Genomic DNA, 23,947 nt, shown 5'->3' on the forward strand with positions numbered 1-23,947 from the left:
ATCGGCGAAGGTCGGCTTCCCATTGCTGGTCGATAAGTCAACGCGGAAATTCTCGGTAACCAGGAACAAGCCAGCCCGCCAGTTCCGCATAGCGTCGGTATGATATGGATGGAGCGCCAGAGCTTCGGCGGTAAATCTGGTGGCATCGCGATATGGACCTTCCTGGTGAATCAGAGCTTATTCTTCGAGGCATTAGCTTAAACCAAAATTACTTTGTAATATTAGCTGCACTTTGGTCTGATAACGACAGCTGGTGCGTGAGTGAGTTTTTTGGGGGAGTTATGGTGGTGGGCCTGCTGCTTGGGATAAATAAATCCATCGAAATTCGATTACTCAAAGATTAGCTTCATTATCTTATCGACAACCAACAGTTTCTTGTAACGATTATGGTTTCGAGCCGACTCTACTCTATCTCTCTCCCTTTCTACATTCTTTCTTTGCAGGCTCGTCTGTCTCCAGGAACGAAAGATTCTCGTTTAGTGTACGGTGTTTTTTTGTTGTTTTCGGTGTAAATACCCCCCCCCCCCACCACAGGTGCGCGCCACGGAAAAAGGGCTGATAAAAGTAAAGATAGTTTACCCGTGACAAGCGTTTCTCAATGTGTAATTGCACCTACCGATTGCGTGGTGTCCTGCCCGTCAGTCAGTGTTGGTGAAGCTGCGGTGAAGATTTATGCAATCGTAACATCGGAAGCTGCCGGGGATCGTGTGCGTGTGTGTGTGTGTGAACGTACGAGGAACGTGGCGCAGCTGCTGGCAGTAAGATGAGTTATGTGCGCCACACCACCGTAGTCGCCGTCTGCCTGCCAGTTCTTGTGATCATCCTATGGGTGCCAGCATTAGAGGTAAGTACACGACCGTCGTACGCGCCCGAACGTTCTGTTTTCGGCGGGTTTGGGTTACTGTTTTGCTTTTGAGGTTATGCTGGTTCAGTTGTAGTCCTCGGTACTCGGTCTGTTTGTGTTTACACAAGTCGGTAGGGCGTGCAGCGACGTGGTGCCACGGAGATAAGAGAGCATCATCATGTAATGGGTACACACGAACACGGAATCCACGGTTTTACGATATTGGACGGTGGATTACTTCTTCTGCCCGCTTTCAACACCACCGAGCCCCGGAGAGAGAGAGAGAGTGCTGGTCCAGGCTGATCTTTTTTAATCCTTTCTTCAGCTTTGTTTGGATTGCGATCGCAGTTAGGAGTGCACCCTGAAAGTGTACATAAATGTTAGTCTAATGCAAATAGTACTAGCTGCAGTGTTACTTTTGCCCGATGGTCTCCTCATCTTCAAACAGACCCATCCAGGGCTTGATCCTCCAGCACGTTTTCTCCAACAAACAGTAACGGATGCAGCAACATAAATTGCAATGAGTCGATAAATTTATGCACCTAATCATGTCCCATTTGGTGGCCACGGGAGGGTAATGATGGTCTCACGGCCTCTCCTTCCAAAACCCTCGAAAGGCGTCGTCGTCGTCTTCGTCCATTTCTCCTTTTCCGGGATCGTTTCGTGTTAAACATGATTGTTCTTTGCGCGAGATTATCTCACCCTCGGTTTGCGTTTCATTTCTTTTTTAAATGTTTCGTGACAAGCAGAAATTAATTGTCACACGCTCTCTGGCCGCCTTCTCGTTCCGTGCTTGCTGAAGTTCGAACGGTTGGAACTGATTTGCACTCAGGAAAATGAAGTTCGTGATGCAGCTGCAATTGGTTCTTGCTTGGGGATTGCTGTACATGGTTCGTTCTGTGTTCGCAATGGAGTCGGCAACGAATCGGGGCACCATCAGCAGGTCATCGGATTCGCAGGACTGACTGCGACTGATGATTCCCAGATGAACTTTTAATTATTCCTCGTATCAGGGCATTCCCTGGGAAAGGCCAATGGTGGAGAGCACGCTCGAATCGGAAACTGGGAGAGTTGACGGCAATGGATCGGTTGATTTGAATAAAGTCCACCATTGAAACCGTTCACCAGGCACCCCAATTCATGGGGAGGGCAGGGAGCGTCAGAGAACTTGGGCGAGCCCGGTCCGATAAACTGAGCGGTTAAAGTTTGTTGAACCTTCGGCGGGGGAAATTCCACCAAACATTGGTTAAAGGTTATGAAAAGCCCTGTGTATCACTTTAATGAACACTCGGGAATAGGGTCGTTAAAGAGCCAGCATACGTCTGGCTTGAAGCCGAAAAGCTTGAAGAAGATCGCTTGCCAAAAAATAAACCAGCCGACCGCCCCTCATTATTCAACGCAACTTTCTCCCGCGCGGTTTGTTAATTACCCGGTTTCAGCCGGGCAAAATAATATAATGGATTGCACCTTTGTATCGCAGAGTACCGCGCCTGATGACGGAGGAAGTACGCGGCCATAAGTCACGCCCTGCACAGACGGAAGCAGCGGTGCAGTTGAGCAGCGTGTAGTCTCGAAACATGATATGCTACATTTAACCTGTCCCATCAGGTCAGGTCGCATTGGCGTCTCCTGCCGCGTTTCGTTTGATTGCGTCAATGAGTGTCCCCGAATGGGGCCTCTCGCTCTCTCGTTGACAATTTTCGTCTGTTGTTGCTGCTCCAATAGTCAGCTGGGCAGGACCGGCGTTGCTTTTCCGGTTTGTAGTCGTTGTTATGCTTCGCCCTCCCTTCCCAAAACATTGATGTTTGTCATCAGTCCCAGGGTAAAATGTGTCCATCTGTCAACTCGCCCGTCACAACAAGCTTCAGCTGGAATTAGTGTAAGGTTTATGCGTGTCTGTATCTCCCCGCCCAGTAGACAGTACGATCATTTCCAGAGACCGAGGCGGCATTAACCACCCCGTCAGGAAGGTATTTATTTGTGTGGTGGAAAAGTCGGACAGATTCCTTGTAAGCTTGTTCTGGCTTACATGATATAACAGAACGGGAGTTGTGAGAAAAATCATTAAGAAAAACCGGAGAGTAATTAATGGAATCTCCAGAGGTTCTTTAACATGGGATCGAATTACTACTCCAAGATCGAAGGAGGAGCATTTTCTGCAAATCTCACCTTCGATCTCAGTGTTTGGCGAGTGATCCGATCACAATAGCTCCCTAAGAGGGCTTTTGACATTTCCCCCACCCCCGTTCGTTAAGTGTTAAGCGAGTGTAAACTTTATGACAAATGATTGACCTTAACCGGAACGCATTTACCCCCCCAGAGGGTCCTCCAGGGAGATCGGGTTCGCTTTTACGATCCAATCCGATTAACATCATCTTAAGGCAACAGATGCAGAGGTTCATGCTGTTCAAACGACGATGTACTGTCGATTGGTGCAGCTGCAAGGAAAGCGGTGAACCTACTTTTTATGAAGATGTTGCAATGGGCAGAACAATCAACCGGTTCAAGTATCGTGCGTCTTGGGCACGGGCCATCTCCTGCCTCGACGGTGCGGATTTGTGCATTAAAGCGTACCTCTTATTGGGCTAGGTAAAGTGTCGGAAAGTCCATGAAAGGGTTATGACGGATTGATGGGTTGTGGCCTGTGGTTGCCATCTTGGGCAGCAGTGCGCAGATGGAATAAGGAATGGGAAATCGGTCGACCTCGGGGGGACAAGAATGATTGAGCTTCAGAGGTCTACGAGACTGAGGAGCTCGTTCTCGACTGAGCTCCAGTTCCAGTTTTGGTGTGGAGATTGCACCCACTGAGGATCACTTACAATAATCGGTAATGGAAAGTTTCTGTCTGGATCAGACCGTGGGCTATTTTCCAGCAATTTTTTAATTTTTTTTATGGTTAATAATTATTTTTAAGAGAAAGCGATAAACGATATTTGTAATGAACCAACTACGTTTTTTTGTTTATATTTTAATTAACACCGTGCTAATGCATGCACCGTAGTTAATCCCTTTTTTACTATAACCGTCACATTCAGCACACGACCCGTTTTGTTCCGTCTGGAACTTTGGGGTCTGCTTTTTGTTGCGGATATTTTCACCAGCCAGTTCCGGTACATTACTAACAAACAGTTGCGTATTAGTGATGGGAAAGTTTACTACTCGTCTCTTTGGCACTTTGCAACTTAATAACCAACCCTGAGTGTGAATTGTTTTTTGGTGGAAATTATATTCAGGGCAATGTCCCTTCAAGCTCAAGGAAGGGAAAAAAACAAAACTCCCATCTGTTAGAATAAAACATAATTTGACTAATTGTCCACTGGAGGTGAATTGAGCCGAACGATCACAGTTGGAACCGGCGGCTGGGAAAAAAAAGTGAGACGCATTTTCGCGGTTGGGCGCAATTTAAATTGAGCATGAGTAACGCGCTCGTGATGTTCACCCGGGGACGGGATGGGAATAATTGTAGCTAGACGCAACACGTCAAAACAATTTTAGCCAATCATCATAAATAAAAGGGGAAAAAACAAAATGGAGTAACAACAGAATCGGTTCGGTGGCTTAATTTCGTTCCCTGATCCTCCAGCGTTTGGTTCCAGCGGGATCGTGTGGAAAGCAGCGAAACTTTCCCGCCGGGTTGGTGAGTTTAATGAGAGACGTGTTGAAGCATTACTGGGCCGGTAAAACATATGAAAACCTGTTCAATGCATGATCAGCTTAAAGTCGTTTGGAATTAGTACTCATCGCAGGTGCATTCTGTCTTCCATCACTTGAAACGCCAAACCTCAATCCAATCTCCTGCAACTATCGAACCTAGCGTGAAATTCGACACATCATGGGACACCAATTAGGGACGTGTTTTTCTTCCAATCGTTCCATCCTCATCACAGCAGCTCCCGTTGTGTGATTTATCTACTGCCCCTCGGAAGCGGGTGTCCCGGTGAATTATGGGACCGAAAATGGGGGCCGGCCGTTACACTGTGCAGAGACCAGTAGTTGGTAAGCTAACACTAAAGCCACACAAAGTTGTGTACGTTAGAAGGCGATGGAAGGAGATTAATTTCTTTACGGCGGTGCAAATGCTCGGCTCCAGAGATGCATTTCGGATGTTTATCAGCCGTTTGCACGGGGAGGCACGCGTGATTGACAGCAGCTGGGTTTGGGGCTGATCGTCAAACTCTGTTTATAGATTCGAGCAATTAAGATTAGACAGGGCGTCTTCCGTAAGCTCGCTTTAATTGTTTTCCTACCACGACCCCAACGAAACATGCACTGTGTTTTGCAACAGTGTGTGTGTGTGTGTGTGTGGTTGTTTTGTAATAAACAAAGACTAATTTGTTGCACGATTGACTAGTTTGGTAAAATGTACGGTACATTATTTAATACATTCATTTAAAATGATTTATGCTCTAGAGGGCCGAGCGTCGTGCTATAACCTTTTAGCCAGATTGTTGATTTAAGCATCGCGCCAGAAGATAAGTGGAAAATTTATCATCTTTTAAACGAATGCTCAACGAATAAATCTGTCACGCAGCACAACGGTATGTGCCGTGGGGGGCGTGTGTGTGTATTAAGCTCTTTTAATTATACGATCGTGAAAATTATTGACAAATGCCACTCGTAAGGATGGAAAGGAAAAAAACTGTACCGCACGTTAAGGCGAAATGCCGCGATCGCTTTTCAATAAATTTTAATGACAACCTCCCTTGAAAGAGCTACGGCAGCAAACAGAAATCAGAAGATCAATATGTTGGGGTAGGTTCGGTAGAGACACAACAGTTTGCCATTTTTCAACCACTTCTCGAGCGGTCTGTCGGTTCGGTGTCGGTTGAGTGGTTTTGTCCCGTTTCGATTGGTTTTTCTTTATCGAGTGCGTTTTCGGTTATTTTGTTATTTTTTTTCAACAAAACGTTAAATACCTGCTGACATATCGCTTACGCTGGTGCGCTGTTTGCGTTCTTCCCAGCTCCATGATGTTCGAGAGAATGATTTATCACAATATGGGACGCTTTTTTCTGTTTGTGGCTGTCGCTCTCGCGTTCGCTTGAAACCTCAATTTATCGTCAATAAACTTCCTGATGGTTGCGTTCTTTCCGACCGTTCGTGGCCAGAGAGAAGAAGGCACCTCGAAAGGCCCTGGGTAATGATACTGCCGATAATAAATACAAATAAATACACCTCGCAAAGGAGCGGGCTATTTTATGACGTTTTCATTTCGAATTCGTTCCACCCGGTGTGTGTGTGTGCAATGATGGTTGGGTAAGTGGAACCCTTTTCCCGTTTCCCGAAGAAATGCCAATTTGTCTTCCCATTCGGCGAGCATTCGGGTGATTCCGCGCTATGTAGCGCACTTGAAAATGGCCAATTGGAGGTTAAATTATGGTTTGAAAAAGGTGAAAAACGCCGAGTGTTTTTGGGTTTGCCAATTCCTGTTTACGAACATGAATTACTACGAGCGGCGTTGGGGTTGAGGAGTTTTGTGGCTCAAATGGGGAACCGTTTTGTAACCTACTTTATGTTATGGTGGATACATGGGTCAGTGAGGGACAATAGAAAGATATTGTTTTTTGGGTGCTGATATAATAACGGTGATGGAAATTGAAATTAAATGCTGCTCCTTTCGTTACGGTTGGTAGAATAAGGTTGCTGTATAGGTTGGAGGCAACCGGATTAGATGTACACTGCGTCCGGGTTCCATAGAGCCACTCGGATGACTGGATGTTTTGGGATGTATCAGATACAACACTTCTGAGCAAGATTGGCTAGTGTTTTTACTGGTAATATTCTATTCAAAGGAACTGGGCCGGTGGCATAGGCGATAACGGCGAAGGTCTTCACACTGCAGGCCGAGGATCTAATCCCATCCAGACCGGCTCCCCGTATGCGGGGCTGACTACCTTGCTACGGGTAATTTCAAGTCACAGAAAGCCAGAAAAGGATAGGCCTTTCGAGGTTGTAGTGCTAAGGAACAAGGAGAAGAGGATTCTAATCAAAATTTTAACATTATCATCCCAGGAATAATGGCAAACATCTGGAGCTCGTAAGATAAAATAATTGCAACCTAAATTATTGTACTAAAACAGGTGGTTCTATAGAAAGTTGACGCAGTGTTGTTTGAAAGGGTTTTCTCGCTCATAAACATCGTGTAAAAACATAAAAACACAATTTTCATACCCTTCAAATGGGTTCATAATAATTCAAAGCACACGAACCAGGAAAAGATCGCATTCGCATCCAGCAAGATTGACGTGGAAAACCCGCTAGACGCCCGCCGGCACGACGTTCACGACGGAGTGTTGGAAACAATTTGAAGCTCGATTTGATTAGCAAACCATCAGAGGTCCATCCAGGCTGCAGCTCGCGCCCGTTCGGCCCATCTAGCGTTCGTTCGCATAGAGCACCAATGCATTCATCTCCCCCCAGACACAGGGGGGGTTGATTTGAATTTTGCGAGACGTACGTCGCGCACTTCCTACACTTTGCCAGTCACAAACAATAAGCTGCCGCAGTGGCGCAGACTGCGAAGAATCGCGAAGGGCGAAAAAACAACGCCGTTACACCCTAAAAAAAGAACTGTGTGCGCAATATATTAGCGCTGGTATACTGGGCAATGCTGGGTGAGGTGATCGCTGCTGTCACATGCCCGCACCGGTGGAAAGGTGGTTCCAATGGATCGGTTTCTATTACAATAATCGCAATAATCGGTGGGATCCGCACGAAACGTTGGACCTGAAAGTTCCATTATATTCCTCAAATAAGTTGGCAACCTGGGCTAGCGCACCGAATGCAGCAGCCAAGTCTGGGAGGGGAGTCGTGGCGCACGGAGGCGAAAAACCCACATTCCACGAAACCCTCTCGGCCTGTGCCAGTCACGATCGGCGACGGGAGATGTAGTTTCGCCCTGTGTGCCCCGTTGCTCGGTCTGACATTCCTCACGTTTGCATATTGCATCGCGTCTGATGCGAGATTTTTCACCGGGGGTGTTGTACTAAAAGGCGCAGGAAAAGTGGTCGCATACTAATCGATTTTCGTTGTGGCGAGGTCGACGGCAACGGCGAAGAGGACGTGCCGGAATTTTTGTCAGATTCCACATCAACGATAAAAGGAGTACCTTCTGCTGCACTACTGCACTGCGTGAGTTTTCAGTGGGTAGGGAACTCGCGCTTACTATGCGTGACACAGTGGGAGATTGGTGTCTTCACTTACGGAGGGTATGATTTACGCTCCCGATAGTACAGCGGACCACCCCGAGCATCCTGCTGATTGTGTTAAAATGTGTCGTCAAAAAACGTGTTCAGTTTACTGAAGTAGCTTAACGTGTAGTAATGTGCCCCCGGTGGGCATTGTAAAGATCGTAACGCAACGAGAAAACATTTCCTTAAAACGATTCGGAAAAGAGGGATTCAAACTCGCCAGCAAGTCACATTTCATTTTAATGGCCGGAAACACTTGTCCGCAAATATCGTGCACGGAGTGTCAGACGTTTGCAGTTTTTTGCTTTAATTAAAACGGATCTCTTCCAGCCTATCGAGTCGCTCTCTCTCTCTCTCTCTCTCTCTCTCTCTCTCTCTCTCTCAGGACAACAATTTATGGTTGTTTGCTGCTCTTCAGCAACACATTTCGCCATCGCATGGTTTACGCATTAAGGCGTGTGATCATTATGACAACATTTGCAGGAGAATAGAAGTGTATCCCGGGGCAGGGTATGGACACATTGTCTTCCCTTCGAACGGATCACGATCACACTACTAGCTGGGGGGGAGGGGGGGGGCTTTCGCGCGCGTAACGAAAGTGCACTCGGGCTGATTGATCTCGAGCTCGGTTGCAGTTAAAGGGAAAACGAAATTTGCAACGGCTCAAGCCAAGTGACACAAAGCTGTAGCTAATGCGGTTTTCTGCGACACGCTTGCTGAATTGTTTATGAACCTTGGCGCCCCCCCCCCCCCCCCTGCCCGGTAGTGGTGCGGAACTTTCGAAGAAAGTGGCTGTGAAATCGATTACGGACCCGGGACGGACCACCCTCGTCAGCTTTGCGCGCTCTGTGGCTGCTGACGCGGGACTCGCACTCGCCACGAGAGATGTCTATCTGGTGGCGACTGCGCATAGTTTATAGCTTCAAGCCGTGTGTGTGTGTGTGTGTGTGTGTGTGTACATGGCCTTGGAGGGTGGAAAACTATGGACTACAATGCGTTGCCTATAAATATCACCACCAGCTTCATTTGGTGCACACGCGATGCACACGTCCAGGGAGCGCTGGAGGTCCACGAGAAGGTGCGACGAGTTGAAGAAGCTGATGATCTTGAAGTGTAGTGTGTTGGACCACACAGCGTGCGATCGGGCAGACCCGGTCCCCGGGTATCGATCGATCAAATGCGAGTTCGAGTTCTTCAAAACACGATCATATATCATATTTGTTAAAGCGTGTCGATGGTTAGGAACGCTGGAGGAACGCTCCATGGCTTGCTAGGGCGGCATTAAAGGGTCTTCAGATTTTAGCCGACGCAGCAGTTGTTGATAGCAGCCGAAGTAGCTACTAAAAGTAAGAACGTGAAACGAAACGCATGAAACGTTGACGATGGATCTCCGCTTCTCTAGTGGGGCACAAGAATTGTCCGCTGTCGTCGAGTCGTCGGGCGAACCGATGCGAACAAGCAACAGCAACCGAAGATCTTGTCTCGAGGACATGTGCATCAGAAGCGGAGGGATTAACCGTTTTCTTCCTCAATCTTCCCGGACCTCAGACCCGGTGCCGCTAAGCTGATCGGATGGGGCGGGATAAACATTCTATCATCATCGATGACCTCTAAATCATAGACACACTGGTGGATGAAGATTGTGTTCCTGGTTATCCCAGCCCAGTCCATGTTACGGTGTTTTTCCCGTCCCGTTCCATCATGTAACGACGAACGACCAGACGCACATCACATGGCCTCCACTCGCGGGAGGACGAGTTGTCGAACGAAACGAATACAAAACCTATTAGAGGTATCATTTGATGCTGTGGTTTTTCAGCTTTTCCTCGCAGTGAAAATCGGGCTACCTTTAGGGGCGTCGTCGAGACCTTGCGCTCGTGGAACGCATCAATTAATCTGCCGAGGGCGAACCGGGCGAGTTGGCCTCTATGAATTATGTTGTCAGTGGGAGGAGAATCTTAAGGGAACACAGGCACCGATGAGGGGAATTGTTTAGACCAGCAACATTAAGATATCAATAAATCTGTTCCGTAGGTTATGCAGGCGGGCGGAAAACTATTCGGTTGGAAATTCTTGGAGGACCACCACCATCCCCCTCCCGGAGCGACGATACAGATGGAACTGGGTGGATAATGGTTTTTGAGTCGGTTGCTCGCCCCGACTGGTAGCCGTTTGGAGGGCTGGATACCAATTATTTATTCTATTCTGTAACGTTTTACGGCACAGGCACGATTAGGGCCGGTGAAGTGGCATAAGAAGTTGTTAGATTTGTTGGATTATCGTTACAAAACGTTTAAGGGTTCTGCCCCGTGGCGTACGCTGGTTGGAGTGCGTTTCCGAAGTGGATCCAGATGCGTTTACAGCTAACGCCTTTATGGTTCTTCAATATCCCCACCGATGATCTTACCATTGAATCATTCAATTTAACAACAAAAAAAGCTCGATCCTCCTTGAACAAAAAAAAAACCCTCGATGATGAAACAATAAACTACGATCACGCTAACTTTTCCTGACACATTGACCAACCAGCGGCACAAAAATTAGGTTCCGAAAAATTATCATTTGATTACGGTCATAAGCATAAATTCACCATAAAAAGTCGCATGTTAATTGTTCGCTGCTCTCGTTCCACGCTGGGCGAACGTCGTGCACGAAATGGGAACCGCGAGAACCCCGGGCACTGCACCATAAAACTCTCGCCGACCGAAAACCAGTTCGCTTAATATGCACCAGCATCACTCGTACACAACCGGAAATGTCTCACTGCTTCGCCAAGAAGATCGGGGGATATCAAATTTCTTTCAAATGCGAAAACAAATTTCGATGTTCCGATGCTCCGAAGCATTTGCACATTGTCCGATCGGGTCGGGCGATAGACGATCAAATATTAGAGTTTGCACAGATTGTGCTGCGAGATGTCTGTGGACGATGTCGCGAACCGATACCGATGTGCTGGCAGAGGAGGAGGCTAAGAAGACCGTGAACCGTCGCTGGGCCCGAGAGTTGCATGATCTTGATCGAGCACCTCCAGATCTTGATTGCCATTTGTGCAAATCGAAATGTTAAACGTAAAATCTGGGAGAAGCCGTTGAAAGGGCAGCCTATGGCAGCGGATCGGTTCTGTTTGGTGGTCGTGGAGCGATCGGGTGAACAAACAAACAAACAGAGGATCGCTAAGCTTTTCTTTGCCTTCTGCAATGATCTTCGATTTTATGTGTGTAGATAAAGTCCGAGATTACGAAAGTCCACGGCGAACCATAGGCAGATGTTGGCAGGAAATGTTGCAAAACTCGGCAAACATCCCCCGTGTCTTTCGGGACGATCTTCGATGTGCTTCGCAGGAAGCTGCATTCTACGACGACAAGTGCGAAAAAAAAGCAAGACGGAGAGAATAAGCGCGAATGCGAGCATTTGGGTTCATAAATTTATGTAACACCTACGTATGGGACGTTGGCCGTTTTCGGCACGCAGCCGTGGCCAACGGCGGCACAGTTTTGTTTGTTTGAAATAAATGCAGCTGTCAAATTAATTTATCAGTGACAACGAAAATTTTGCGTGTCGCTTTCTTTAAAAATCGGCCCCACAATGACAGCGACTCTCGAACCTTTGTGGCGCCAGCCAGCCAAGCCAAGGATCGGTGGCCGAGCACATCCCTACCGGGGGGCTCCCGGGTTGCAACAAGCTCTCAGGGCAGCAAATCGATAGATCGATCGATAGCGAGGGCACAGCCACACATTTACATAAATCATTCGGCTTTCCCGGTCGATGAGCTCGCCCGGATTGATTGAATTCCGTTTGGCCCATCGTTCGGCACTGATTGGATTCGTGCTGATTTATGTTCTATGCGGTGAGCATACAAACAGGCGGGACCCGTGAGCACGTGATGTGCCGGTCGTGGATGTGATCTGGCGCGGTATGATGGATGGATGATGATCGTGAGAGCGCACCATTCGGACGAGGCCAGTCAGTGTCGAATGCACAATTTTGATTCCGTCCCCAAAAAAAAAAAAAAACCTTGCGTGAAGAATGGATGGCGACACGCTGTGCATTGATTAGATTGACGATGAGCGGAGTCCGAGCCGTGGACAGGTGGTGCGCGTGTAATTGATGATTGGGGTTTGATAAGAACTTGGACCACTGAAATGTCAATGGAAGCGATTAGTAGCTAAAAAAAAAAGCAGTTACTTTGGGTTCATTTACATATCTTAGATTGAGAGCTTGGACGAAAGACAGTTACCCAGGGATGGATACTTTAATTGAGTTTAATATATTTTATAACCAATAGAAAACAGCTACAAAGCCTATAGACTACACGACGAGCCACCTCGTTGGGGTAAATAATTTATCTCGCATTTTATTAGGCAACTTCTGGAGCGTGCAGAATTTATTCCTAACCTTACATTCCAGCAATTCCAATCCGCGTCCCGGTCACTATAAAGCCTGATCCACCGAAGCCGTCTAACTGTGTATTTAGCGGTAGGAAGAAGTAGACGCTCACACTCTTCAACAGCATTAACCGCCAACCAGTGGTCCCTTGCATGTGCGATCGTAAAAACCGGAGCGCATCAAAATTAACACCATTTTCCCATTAATGCGCAACACTGCCGCCGACAGGCAACAACTGTCTTCGTGCGGCTTTTTGATCTAGAAAAAAAAACGCAAACCCTAACTGGGGGGACTGTCTGTTCGGGCGGAAGGGCTGTAGCTCAGTTTTTGCTCAACTAATATCTTTTTTTTTCGCCAATGGCAAGCGGAAAGCAGTTGAAGCGCCAACCGATTTGATCATTAAGACAACAGCTAACTGCCGCTCGGTGCGCACGACTGGACAGTGCGCTACAAATTGGCTACACACGGTCACCTAGTGCCTTGGGTGGGAGGAGATAGGGGAGAAGCGTTTAAAAACTGGTCCGCTAAGCCCGAAGTGATACAAACGAAAGAACACGATATTTGAACACATAATTCAGACGGACCTTCAGAATGCGCTGTTATAGCTGACGGGGATTAACAAGCGTTATGAAGATGTCTCAGCGTGAATTCTCATGCCAGAAGCATAAATTTACATACATTACCCCGGTGTGTTTGCACCTAGCCCCGGCAAACGAGCAAGCAAACGGCGATCATCTGCGTATTTATATCCTTCGGGTGCTGCTAAGTGTCACACGATACACTACGCAAGCCCCTCGAAAGAATTGATTAATTTACTCTCGCGTTGTAGTGCCACTTCTGTAAGACAACAGTCGCCCAGGATTACAATACTTTTCCGTGCGAGAATTTCTCTTCGACCCAGAGAACGCCTCTCCCTCGGGCGAACCATCGCCAAAGCCAAACAACAACATCAACATTGCAAGCGGTCAAAATGTAAATTCCATTCGTGAGGAATTCGTTTCGGTGCTAATGAATCTCCCGTTGTCTTTCTTATCGTCCCATGTCATGTTGCAGTCATGTTCAAGGCTAATTATAAGCGAGCACACGACCATCGTCTGGTCACTGGCACTCCGCAGCCTCGATCGGACGGCGGTTTTAACAGCCGATCTGCGATGAGATGGTGGACCTCAAACTTCTTGCTCCCAAAAGTTCCTCTAACCCGAGTGAATGGCGCCTAACCTTCCCCATCATGTGAAGATTTTCGTGCATTCTAAAAGAACTCATAAATTTTATTCTCGCCATCTCGTTTCATTCGTCGAAACGTTTTTCTACACTTTCTCTCCATTTCGCACCATTTCCGAGTCCGTCGTGACCTACGCGCGTGTGAGTTTCTGGTGGTAGAGAGAGCATTTAAGTCATCTGTAGCAAGTTTCCTAATTCACTAATTCACGCGCGTCTACGATCTACTACACTTAACGAAAAACGGTGTAGGCCATAAACGCGCCAATGACGCTTGTTTACTTCTGACCGACCTTCGGTGACATTTAGGAACTGTCAAACATTCGCTGACCTTTCTCGCTTTTGCTCGACGCGATGGCTTTCCGATTCCGGCGGCTAAAGCTAACAGCTGAAGGAGTTAGCAGCGGTAGTAGTTTTCTCCGGTCGGGGCATGATTTATAAGACCGCTCATGAGCGGAGTATACTACACAAAGCGGCCAATTTAATGCAGTGTGTTTCACGGTTTCCCTTTAAGAAACTTATTTTTCATCCCAAAAAACATTTTGTTACGCGATCGCAAGCGAAATGGAAAGTTATGATCCGCTCTTGATCGCTCCGGAACCGAGAGCTATGTCTAGGGAAACGAGTTCTCGCATTTTGTTGTTGTGAAATTCAGAAAATGATCGCGAATCGGCGGGGGCAATGGCGAATCGACGGCCCGGGAGACAGGAGTTCGGTGGTAAACACTAAAATTGAAACCTAGAGAAAGTTGAAGAAGATAGCCCGAAACAAAAAACGACAGCAACCAATAAACTGGACAACATGGTACATGACCGATCGGTACATGGCATGGCCGATGAAAGTGATAAAACAAACAAAGCCTGTTGGAGGCATAACTGGATGACTTCGATAGGATTTAAGTAGGACAATAGTTTCAAAATGCGTGTAACTAACAAATTGATCGGTGAAAAAATGTTAATCCTTTTATCTAGCAGGAACTCACCATTTGCGCAGGAAAGAGTTATTTCTGAGGTCTCCTGGCCTTTGCTAGACAAGCGGGCGCTAGCAAAGGGTTCCACCCTCTAGGTACAGTAGCTCTTTCATCCACTGAATGAATGAACGTAAAAACCGGCTCTCTTCAATCGACATCAAGGGACATAACTCGTTTTCTTGCCACCGATGACTCCACTGGACCCCGAGAGGTCCCTCCCGCATCACGCATCCAGCCGCAAATCTTTGTGTCACTGTAACACACACACACACACACAACGCGCACACTCACTACGGTGGTTGGCGGTGTGTGCACTATGCAACCGCCCAGACCAGCTGGAGCCATGATTTATTCGTGCGGGACACATAAATCATTCACACGGTGCTGTCAGGTCACCGGGCTGGAAGTTGGAAAAAGGGCGCAGAGAATGATCGCACGGAGTTACCACGAAGGGTTTTTCGCTCCTTTTTTGTACCGTGAAGGGTTTAAGAGTAGTCCGTGCCCCCCAGGGGACTCGGTTTGCAACATTGAGCTAAACGTAAGTGGTCGATAATTTCTATTTGTACAAATTTGAAGTTGGACGTGCAGGTACTAGAATTGACTACCAAATGAACGTACTTCAGAGTGCATGTTCAATACCTTCCAACAACTTGTTTCTGTTTTTGCTTGTCTCGTGCGTCGATGAATAGCGCGTACGCATCGGCACATTAACAGATCCGTACCCTCCCCTTCATCGTACAATGGTGAGCAATGTTTTGGAGAGCACTCGAGCTAGCGAACCCGGCACACACCTATGTGGATCGCGCGTCACATCAAGCATTCGTTAACAATACGTGTACGACCGGGTAAACTATTCCGCCAACAGGCGTAATGGATTCACGCGTCAACATTCGCCCCCGGATCGAACCGATCCGAGACTATAGACCGAGACTTGGAATGACTTGGCCTCCTTCACTAAGGGTGCCCACCATCCTACATGCGGGAACCATATGGTTCCCCCATGTGACACACACGCACCTAGCGCCAAATCATTCGGAAACGTAAACAGTCTAATGATTGTCAAACGAAGATTTATAATCACTCCACCCCGGGAACACCGGGGACCAAGTCACGGAGACACCAACCCAAGTTCAAACCCCAACACTCCGCACTCCGGTTGTGGGCGAAAAAACTCGCGACAAACTCGCGCCTTTCGCCTTCCTCCTGCGTAACACCGCGATTTTGTGGTCGATTTTTCAGCTTTTTTTCTCTCTCTCTCTCTCTCTCTCTTTTGTGTGAAGTTGAATCTCACCCCAAACCAAACACACACCCCCGAAAACAGAAAACAAACAAACGGTGCGTTCACCGAAAGCAGCCGAGATGAATAAATTCAAACTTCGCCGGGAGGAGAGAGAGAGGGAGAGGGGGGGGGGAAAGAGGGAGCAAAGGGAAAGGATTGGCAACTCCCGCAGGCCCAGTGACACGCAACAAGGTTTTTATGAATGAATTTCGTGCGTGCGTCTACGTTGCGGTCGAGCGCTTATTTGCTCGCCCCCAAGAAGATCGAGTGTCAATGTGTTTGTTAAGTTGTCAGCTGGGGACGGTGAGTTGCGCTGATGCGAGTGATCATCATCCTCAGCTGCTTTGCTGCACCAACTCCGGTAGGATGGGTATAATTTACGGTGTTAATTTCGGTACATTGGGGCGTATATTGTTAGGCCTCAGGCTACACTATTTCGATCGTGATCGTTTAATGCAAACCGAGGCGATACTACTCTTGTACTCACGCTGTTTGCAATAAATATCTGACATATGGTTGCGCTTTGTCCGGGAACAGAGATAATTTGCATTGCCAGGGACAGTACCGCGAGTTAATGAAATACCGGTTGGTCACTCACACACACACACGCGTGCAGTGCGAGAATGCATTTTACGCTTCCGGTGGAAAGTCGCCGGGAGGTAGATTCGTTGAAAATCGTTTAAGCTATCGAATTTATCAAATACACCGCAGGAAGTCTGCCGCGGTTTCGCGCGCCATCCTGAATCGGTGATGTAAACTGAACGGTGTCCAGCACGAAACCGACCAGAAGTAGGTGCCACTCCAGATGGTGGAGGGGGGAGGGGGGACTAAAGGTGTGCGCGTGGGAGAAGTCGTTATTGCCAACTGGTCTGATTTCTTTGCTTAAGAAGCTACCCCTACCGGGTGGTTAGTTGCGGGGGTTCCGATTTTGACTCATCTTGCAGCCATTAATGGAAGGGTGTGAAATTCGACCCAAACCACACAAATCTAGAACTCACTGAATGGGGAAGCCGCACAATTTATGGAGTGTGCAGAAAATGGCGGATGATGGCCGGTTTCGCTTATCAGCTTGTACCGGTCGGATGGAGCAGTCCATAAATATGGGTTTAAGTTTTAAAAAACCGAACAATGTTCTTCGCTTCGTTTCGCTTGGTGCGAGGATTACAGCCGCAGAAATTAATCTTACGAACAACTTTAAGTTTAAGATATGAACGCATTAACATAAACGGACATCCAGCGGACACGCGGCACATTTAGTCACGAATCTCGTCTGCCGGAACGATTTATATTGTTTTGTATATCTAAGTGTGTGGAGATAACACAGCAATATTCTGTAGCGCTTGTTCCGTGACCACAGGTTATTATCCTACCTCAACTTAGAAGCTCGCCAAAATGACTTCTGCAGAAGTCGCCTTTATTGCCAGCCAATAGGATAAGTCCTCGGGAGTGAAACAGTAAACAAGCACTAATTTACATTCAGATTACTAATAATGACACACCTGATCGCAGGAATGCACTTGCCATGGCAACCCCCGCAGGGTTACTTTAATCAGGATGACATTTCAATATTTACTATTCGCGGTGCTGGTTGCAAAATAAATGGTTTGTCACACTCCTCGCTAATGATAGCGGAACACCGGCACGAAATGACATAGTTCACGCGGCGGCCAAGTTCCTTGGAAGCGTGTGAGTCTCCAGTAGAATCAGTTATTGTTAATTACGATAATTATCAGCTAGTAGTGGCATAAGTCGCCTGGCTCTTGGAGCGCCTTAACAAGCAAGCCACTTAGCATTACTGTTAAGACTTCTCGAGAGAAAAAAAACTCATCACAACCGATCCGGTAGCAGCCGCCCTACCTTTTTGCTGACCTTTCGGCGAATACTGATTGCAGCCGCGATCAACTGTCATCGTCACCTACCGGGCAGGCCGTTACGATCGGTTACAGTTTAATTAGGAAATATATGATCCTGGGCAAAGGTGCAACAACGAACCACCCACCGTTCTCAGGTGCGTTTGCAAATGCAATGTTGTGAGTGGTTTTTATTGCAACAAACTGTTACACTGCGCGAACAGTTGCGTCGATCGCGCGGGAGATCTCCAGGTGCTCCGCGTGACACCTGCTGCGAGAGCGAACGGTCGGGCACCATTACGCTCGTTTAATCGCAATCGAAACCACGGGTGGGTTCTATCAAAAGCACTAATTTATGATCGAAATATGTTTGTGTGCCGAAGCGCGAATGTGCGCTTCCACGGATTAGCGAACAGGCGAATCGATTGGTGAGCGCGGCTCCGGGGATACTGATTGATTCTGCTTGGTTCATAAATAATGTCTTATCGAATGGAGGAACGGCACCAAAACGGAACGTCTTAGGCTCGGAGAAGGATATTAATAATTTATCGACAGTTAAAGGCTTCAATTTATTGCACACTGTAGTAGCGGAGCGTAAGCGACGTTGGTTTAGAAATGAAACTGAGAGTTTAAACGGAAACCCTAAGAGAACTTCGCTCACATCGCTGGCATCAGTGGCCTAGATAAGCCCTATCCATCCACACACCCGCTACGTTTCGACCAATGCTTTACGATAACGGGCACACGAAATGCAAACGACAACGACATAACCTAGAAATTGAGCCGATCATAAATTATAGTTCAGGTTACCTATTTTGGCACGTTGCGTTGTAGATGACCCGGGCCTAGCGAACACAAACAAACACAGCGTTTATGCAAATCCTGCAACCCACTGCTGGCGTGCGTCCGTTTCGATCGGTACCGATTGCTACAACTTGGTTGGATCTGCTTTGCTTGCAGTTTTTTTTTCCACTATCAATGAAGTTCTTCAGGGCGGCTGAGTGCCTCACCCGAATGTGGGTTGTTTTTTGGTGTAGCCGTAGCGAGATGATGAATGGATGATTGTTTTTGGAACAAGAAATGGGCAGCGAGAACACCGATGGGTCCTTCTTCTTGATTTTTACGATGTGTATTACACACGTGATCTGAAGCTATTTCCGAACTCGACCCTCGCTTACCCTCGCTCAACCTAAGTCGGTAATTGAGCCGTAAACAGCCTACCGGTAAAGTGCCAGTGAACAAAGTCTAATCCCTAAGAGATTATTGCTTCTCAAAGATCTTTACCCGTTCGCGGGACCGTGAATCAATCGGATCTTGCTGAATAACAGGCTAAGATGACTTTATTGACTAACCATATTCCGTCCGTCCGTTCGTTCGTTTGTTCGCGATCGATGACGAACACGCTGGCCACTCGTTACTTTCCATCATCCCGTGGTCCACATATAGCAGGACCCAAGACCTCACCCACGTTGCTAGACACTGCGCAGCCTCATCAGCACACCACCTGCTTATGTACCACATACAGACACACACACACACACACACACACACACACACCTGCACAGATGGTTACCACAATCGAGTCCGGCCAACGAGCACAACCCACACCTACCTAGCCATCTTAAGCGTGTGTCCGGTGACTTCAACCCCTCTCCTGCTAGCGAGTGCTGGAGGACACGCGGAACTAGGACCGATCTCGAGATCGCATTGAGCGAGTCTCGTCTACTTTATCGTCACCCGATTGTGACTTAATTGTAGTTTTATGGTACGGAAATTGTCTTCATCACCTCGTTTGCACCTTCGCTTCCCTTGTGCTTCCACAGGCAAGCTTAACTGGACATTCCAGTCTGCAATTGGAATCGAATCCGAGAATGGGGATTGGCAGCAGTTGTAGCGAGCTGTGTTTGCATTTGGAATATCGCTTGGGTTGGTGCTACAAATACAGCATACAAATACAGCATACAAATACAGCCACTCACACATACGCAGCATACAAATACAGCCACTCACACATACGCAGCGAGATAAGAAGCCTTTTCCGGTTCAGAAGAAGTGGCCCGAACGCCCATACACGTGCAGCTGCCAAAGGAACACATTTAGCTTCCTCTTCTTTTTTTTCAACCAGGCTTCAAGATGACACTCGACTAAAAAGCCGAACGTGGAGGAATGCACCCACGAGCTAAACACGGCACGGCGTGTAATGGACTGGACCGCGCCGGCACGATAAAACGAAGCTTTCCGCCGTGCCGTTTCAGCAGAGGGCCGATTGTGCCCAGCCGGACTACCACACAACCCGATGCCGCCACAGCCTAAACGGTTTAATGTTCGATAAACATTGAAAATTTATGCTTCCCTCCCATCGGGTTGTCCTTTTTTTGCAGACTGCAAGACCTTCCATCCCGGAGGTATGATTTTGTAACAGCAAACGAAGAAAAGGTTTGCCATCGCCAGCAAGATCTTCAGCTCATTCAATAGCAAGTTGGAGCTCGTTCGGTAATTTCGATGCGATGGTTGGAAACGGTGGACGGGGTGTGGGTACTATCTCCATTCATGAATCTTGCTAAGCCTTCCCGGTTGCTTATTGAATGGGGGATTGGTGAGTTGAACCAAACAACGCCCCATTCACAAGAAGCAGAAGACGAGAAGGAAAGCAAGACAAACGATTGCATTTTGTGCGCGACAAGTTGGAGCTAAGGTGGACTCGCGAACACCACGCAATTTGCGGGTCACCAACAGTGTCCACCGTTGGACACTGCCTGAACAATCTCGCGAGTCTCTGGGCGTGTGGCCTATCTGCCGTCAAATCGTTGTTGGATTTTTTTTTGGGGGAACAATTTCGAAAAAGAGGTTCACCTTCAGGGGAGGATCGGTCATGTTGAGGAGGTAATTTCTGGGAATTCAAGGACCGGAATAAGGTCGAGTGGAGACAATTGTCATTTTGTTGGGGGATTTTCTTTTTCCCAAATTGCGATCTCCTGTGAGGAATTGTACGAAGCATAAATAATATTTAACAATCTTCTTTTTCTCTCTCTCTCTCTCTCGCTCTCCACTCCCAACAGTCTTACAGTATTCCTCAGCAACAGTCCACACCGGCATTCGGTGGCAGTTTGCTGATACGACCCATAGCGTCCTCGATCGATCGAGCTAGCCACGACGATAAACAATTCACACCGAGGAAGTTGCAATCGCCCAAGTCACAACTGTTTATACCGGAGCAGTCACCGGCACCGGCAACTGACCACGGATTTGCCGGCTCATCCGAGCACGATGGATCGATCGATCGTAGCTATCGGAAGGTGAAGAAGGTGGTGGTTAAGCATCGCCGTCATCCGGTGCCGCGACGAATAAAGCCGGGCTGGAACCACCGGAAGCGTCGGATCAATCCCCATCTCTTCACACCGTTCACCAAATGGGGCCCGTGCGATCACTATTGCCACCAGAAGCGGGAACGGTATTGCATCGCCAAGCGCAAATGTGGCAATCACATCCAGACCGAGGAACGGATATGTCCCAAAAGCATGTAGGGCAAGTCGTTCTAAAATTGAAATTAATTTCCACCGATCATTGTAATGCTGAACGGATTGTTTGTTCGTTTTTATTTCTCTCCCCTGTCCAACAGTTGTGTCCCGCTGCACATTCCACCGATTCCGACCGTCCACATCGAGGATACGAAGGAGGAGTATCATTTGCCGGCACTTCCGCTGAATCAGTTCACGATCGTCAACTTCGATGGGCACGTGCAGAAGCAGCTGCAGCAGCACGGTAAAAAGAAGAAGAAGAAGATCATCATCCAGGAGGACGACGAGCTGGACGATTCGGACAGTGACACCGATTACGTTATACTGAAAAGTCCATCCGCTTCGAAGTATCCGGCGTTTCATCGCAAGGAAGAGCTGCTCTCGCAGATGATTAAGGGCAAACCGCTGCTGATCAATCTGGACGATTTCGATGACAAGCGCATTCTCTCGCCCGCCCTGTCACTGGCACCCCATTACGACAATGGCTACGAAACGGCCTCCCATAAGTTTGTTAAGTATCCCAGACATCAGCAACCGCACCAGTATCATCTGCCGCGAAGGCAACCGTCAAAGTTGAGCGACTACTTTGAGGATTACTACGATCATCTTTATCGCGATGGAACGGGGTTCTCGAATCGGAAGGGTGAAGAATATCCCGACACTGGCGAGCAGGAAGAATGGCGTCCATTTGTTCCGGTGAGCAACGGGAGCAAACATCGAGGATCGGAACGGTTAGATAGGAATTATGGCGCCGCCATCTTTCAACACACGACCGAAACGGTGGAGGACAAGATGATGAATGATTCCACCAGCACGCAGAAGTATAAACAGCTGTTGGAATCTTTTTCCACGGCGACCACGGACATGGGCGAAGGGCGTTATGCGAAGCGTGAAGTTGAGGAGGAATCTTCCGACTCGATCGAGGATGATGAACAGCTGGGGAGGATGCTTAAGTCGGGACCTGGTTTAGCGCAGCGGAAAGCACGCGAGAAGGCTGTCTTCGAGATGCCCCGCAAGGTGGAGAACCCATACACCAAGTGGAGCAAATGGACCAAGTGTACGGCCAAGTGCACAACGAGACGATTGAAGTAAGCATCATCGACAGCTGATGCTGAAGGAGGGATTGATTGTATCGTTTTTTTGGTTCTTGCAGACGCTGCCGAATACCTTCCTTCTGTGGGAACGATGTCATCCGAGAGATCGCCTACTGTTACACCGAGGGAAGCTTCTGCGAGGAGTGGATCGGGAACCAGCTGTACCAGAACAGTCGCAACGTCATTCTACCATCCTCGACTACGACCACCACGACCACTACAACGACCACAACCACGACGACACCCCGACCCAACAGACCGAGAAGACCGCATCCGAATGGGTTGGGCCGAAGCGACACGGGCGTATCCATTCCGTCCACGATGTCGGCCCAGATATTCTCTAGCCGTCGTGGTTTGCTGCAACCGGAGTACATGCCACAGCAGATGACCTGCGGTTTGCCCATGGTGCGTGACAAACCAAAGAAGAACTATCTCTACAACATGCTGCGAATCATCGGCGGTAAAACGAGCCGCCGTGGGCAGTGGCCTTGGCAGGTGGCCATATTGAATCGTTTCAAGGTACGGTTCGGCGACTGCAGACGGACGGAACTTTCACTAACAGCGCCTTTTTATCGCTCATTTTAGGAGGCTTTTTGTGGCGGAACTTTGGTGTCTTCCCGGTGGATTCTAACTGCGGCCCACTGCGTACGGAAGCGGTTGTTCGTGCGGCTGGGTGAGCACAATCTCCAGCAATCGGACGGTACGGAGATTGAGTTTCGTGTGGAGCTGAGCATAAAGCATCCGCGGTACGACAAGAAGACGGTCGACAATGATGTGGCACTGTTGAAACTGCCGCGAGAGGTGGAGCGATCAAACTTTATCGGTTATTCGTGCCTGCCGGAGCGATATCAGGCTCTCCCGACCGGGCACACGTGTACCATCATCGGATGGGGCAAGAAGCGCCACAACGATGACGCTGGTACGGACATTCTGCACGAGGCGGAAGTACCGATCGTACCGAACGAACGGTGCCGGGCCGTGTACCACGATTACACCATCACGAAAAACATGTTCTGTGCCGGACACAAACGGGGCCGGATAGATACGTGTGCCGGAGACTCGGGTGGTCCGCTGTTGTGCCGCGATGCCACCAAGCTTAACAGCCCCTGGACCATCTACGGTATTACGAGCTTCGGTGATGGCTGTGGGAAGCAGAACAAGTTCGGCATCTACACCAAGGTGCCGAACTACGTCGATTGGATCTGGTCCGTTATTAATTGCGATGGAAATTGTCGAACGTGAGAGCTTGGTTGCATTAACTTATTAGCGCCGGTAATAAGATGACCCGTAGCCGGTGTAATGGCGCAGAATAATGCGTCTGTTCGGTAGATCGGAACGCCAGAGAGCAGCCCCGGGACAGCACCGAACGACGAACAATGATCTTTGATAATTATTTATTTGCGAATAAGCCAGATTACTGTGTATAGTTTATTTACTGTTTAAAAGTGCGAAAACAAAAGAAATAAAGTGATAATTACAGGTTTACAAAATGGATCGATGTTTTGGGGGAGGTGGGGCAGTAGTGAACGAGCAAAGGAATGAGAAATAACGAGAAAAATTCATAAACGAAGCACGTGTGATTTAAATGTTCAAAAACT

General features: G+C 48.1%; 1 protein-coding gene and 1 long non-coding RNA gene across 3 annotated transcripts in view; one reads left to right on the forward strand and one right to left on the reverse strand.

Annotated features, from left to right (window-relative positions):
* Nucleotides 1-663: 663 nt before the first annotated feature.
* Nucleotides 664-23,843, forward strand: LOC118510315. Its single transcript, XM_036051953.1, has 5 exons — nt 664-844; nt 20,797-21,257; nt 21,357-22,343; nt 22,409-22,868; nt 22,935-23,843. The coding sequence occupies exons 1-5, from the start codon at nt 764-766 to the stop codon at nt 23,589-23,591; spliced, it is 2,646 nt and encodes an 881-aa protein (XP_035907846.1). The 5' UTR covers nt 664-763; the 3' UTR covers nt 23,592-23,843.
* LOC118510324 overlaps nt 838-23,947 on the reverse strand; it is a 31,956-nt gene continuing 8,846 nt past the window's right edge. For both annotated transcript variants that reach the window (XR_004905995.1, XR_004905996.1), the window contains exon 3: nt 838-1,205. This is a non-coding gene — a long non-coding RNA (uncharacterized LOC118510324). The remainder of the gene's footprint in view (nt 1,206-23,947) is intronic.

Source organism: Anopheles stephensi, chromosome 3 (assembly GCF_013141755.1).
Source record: "Anopheles stephensi strain Indian chromosome 3, UCI_ANSTEP_V1.0, whole genome shotgun sequence".
NCBI classification, from domain to species: Eukaryota; Metazoa; Arthropoda; class Insecta; order Diptera; family Culicidae; genus Anopheles; species Anopheles stephensi.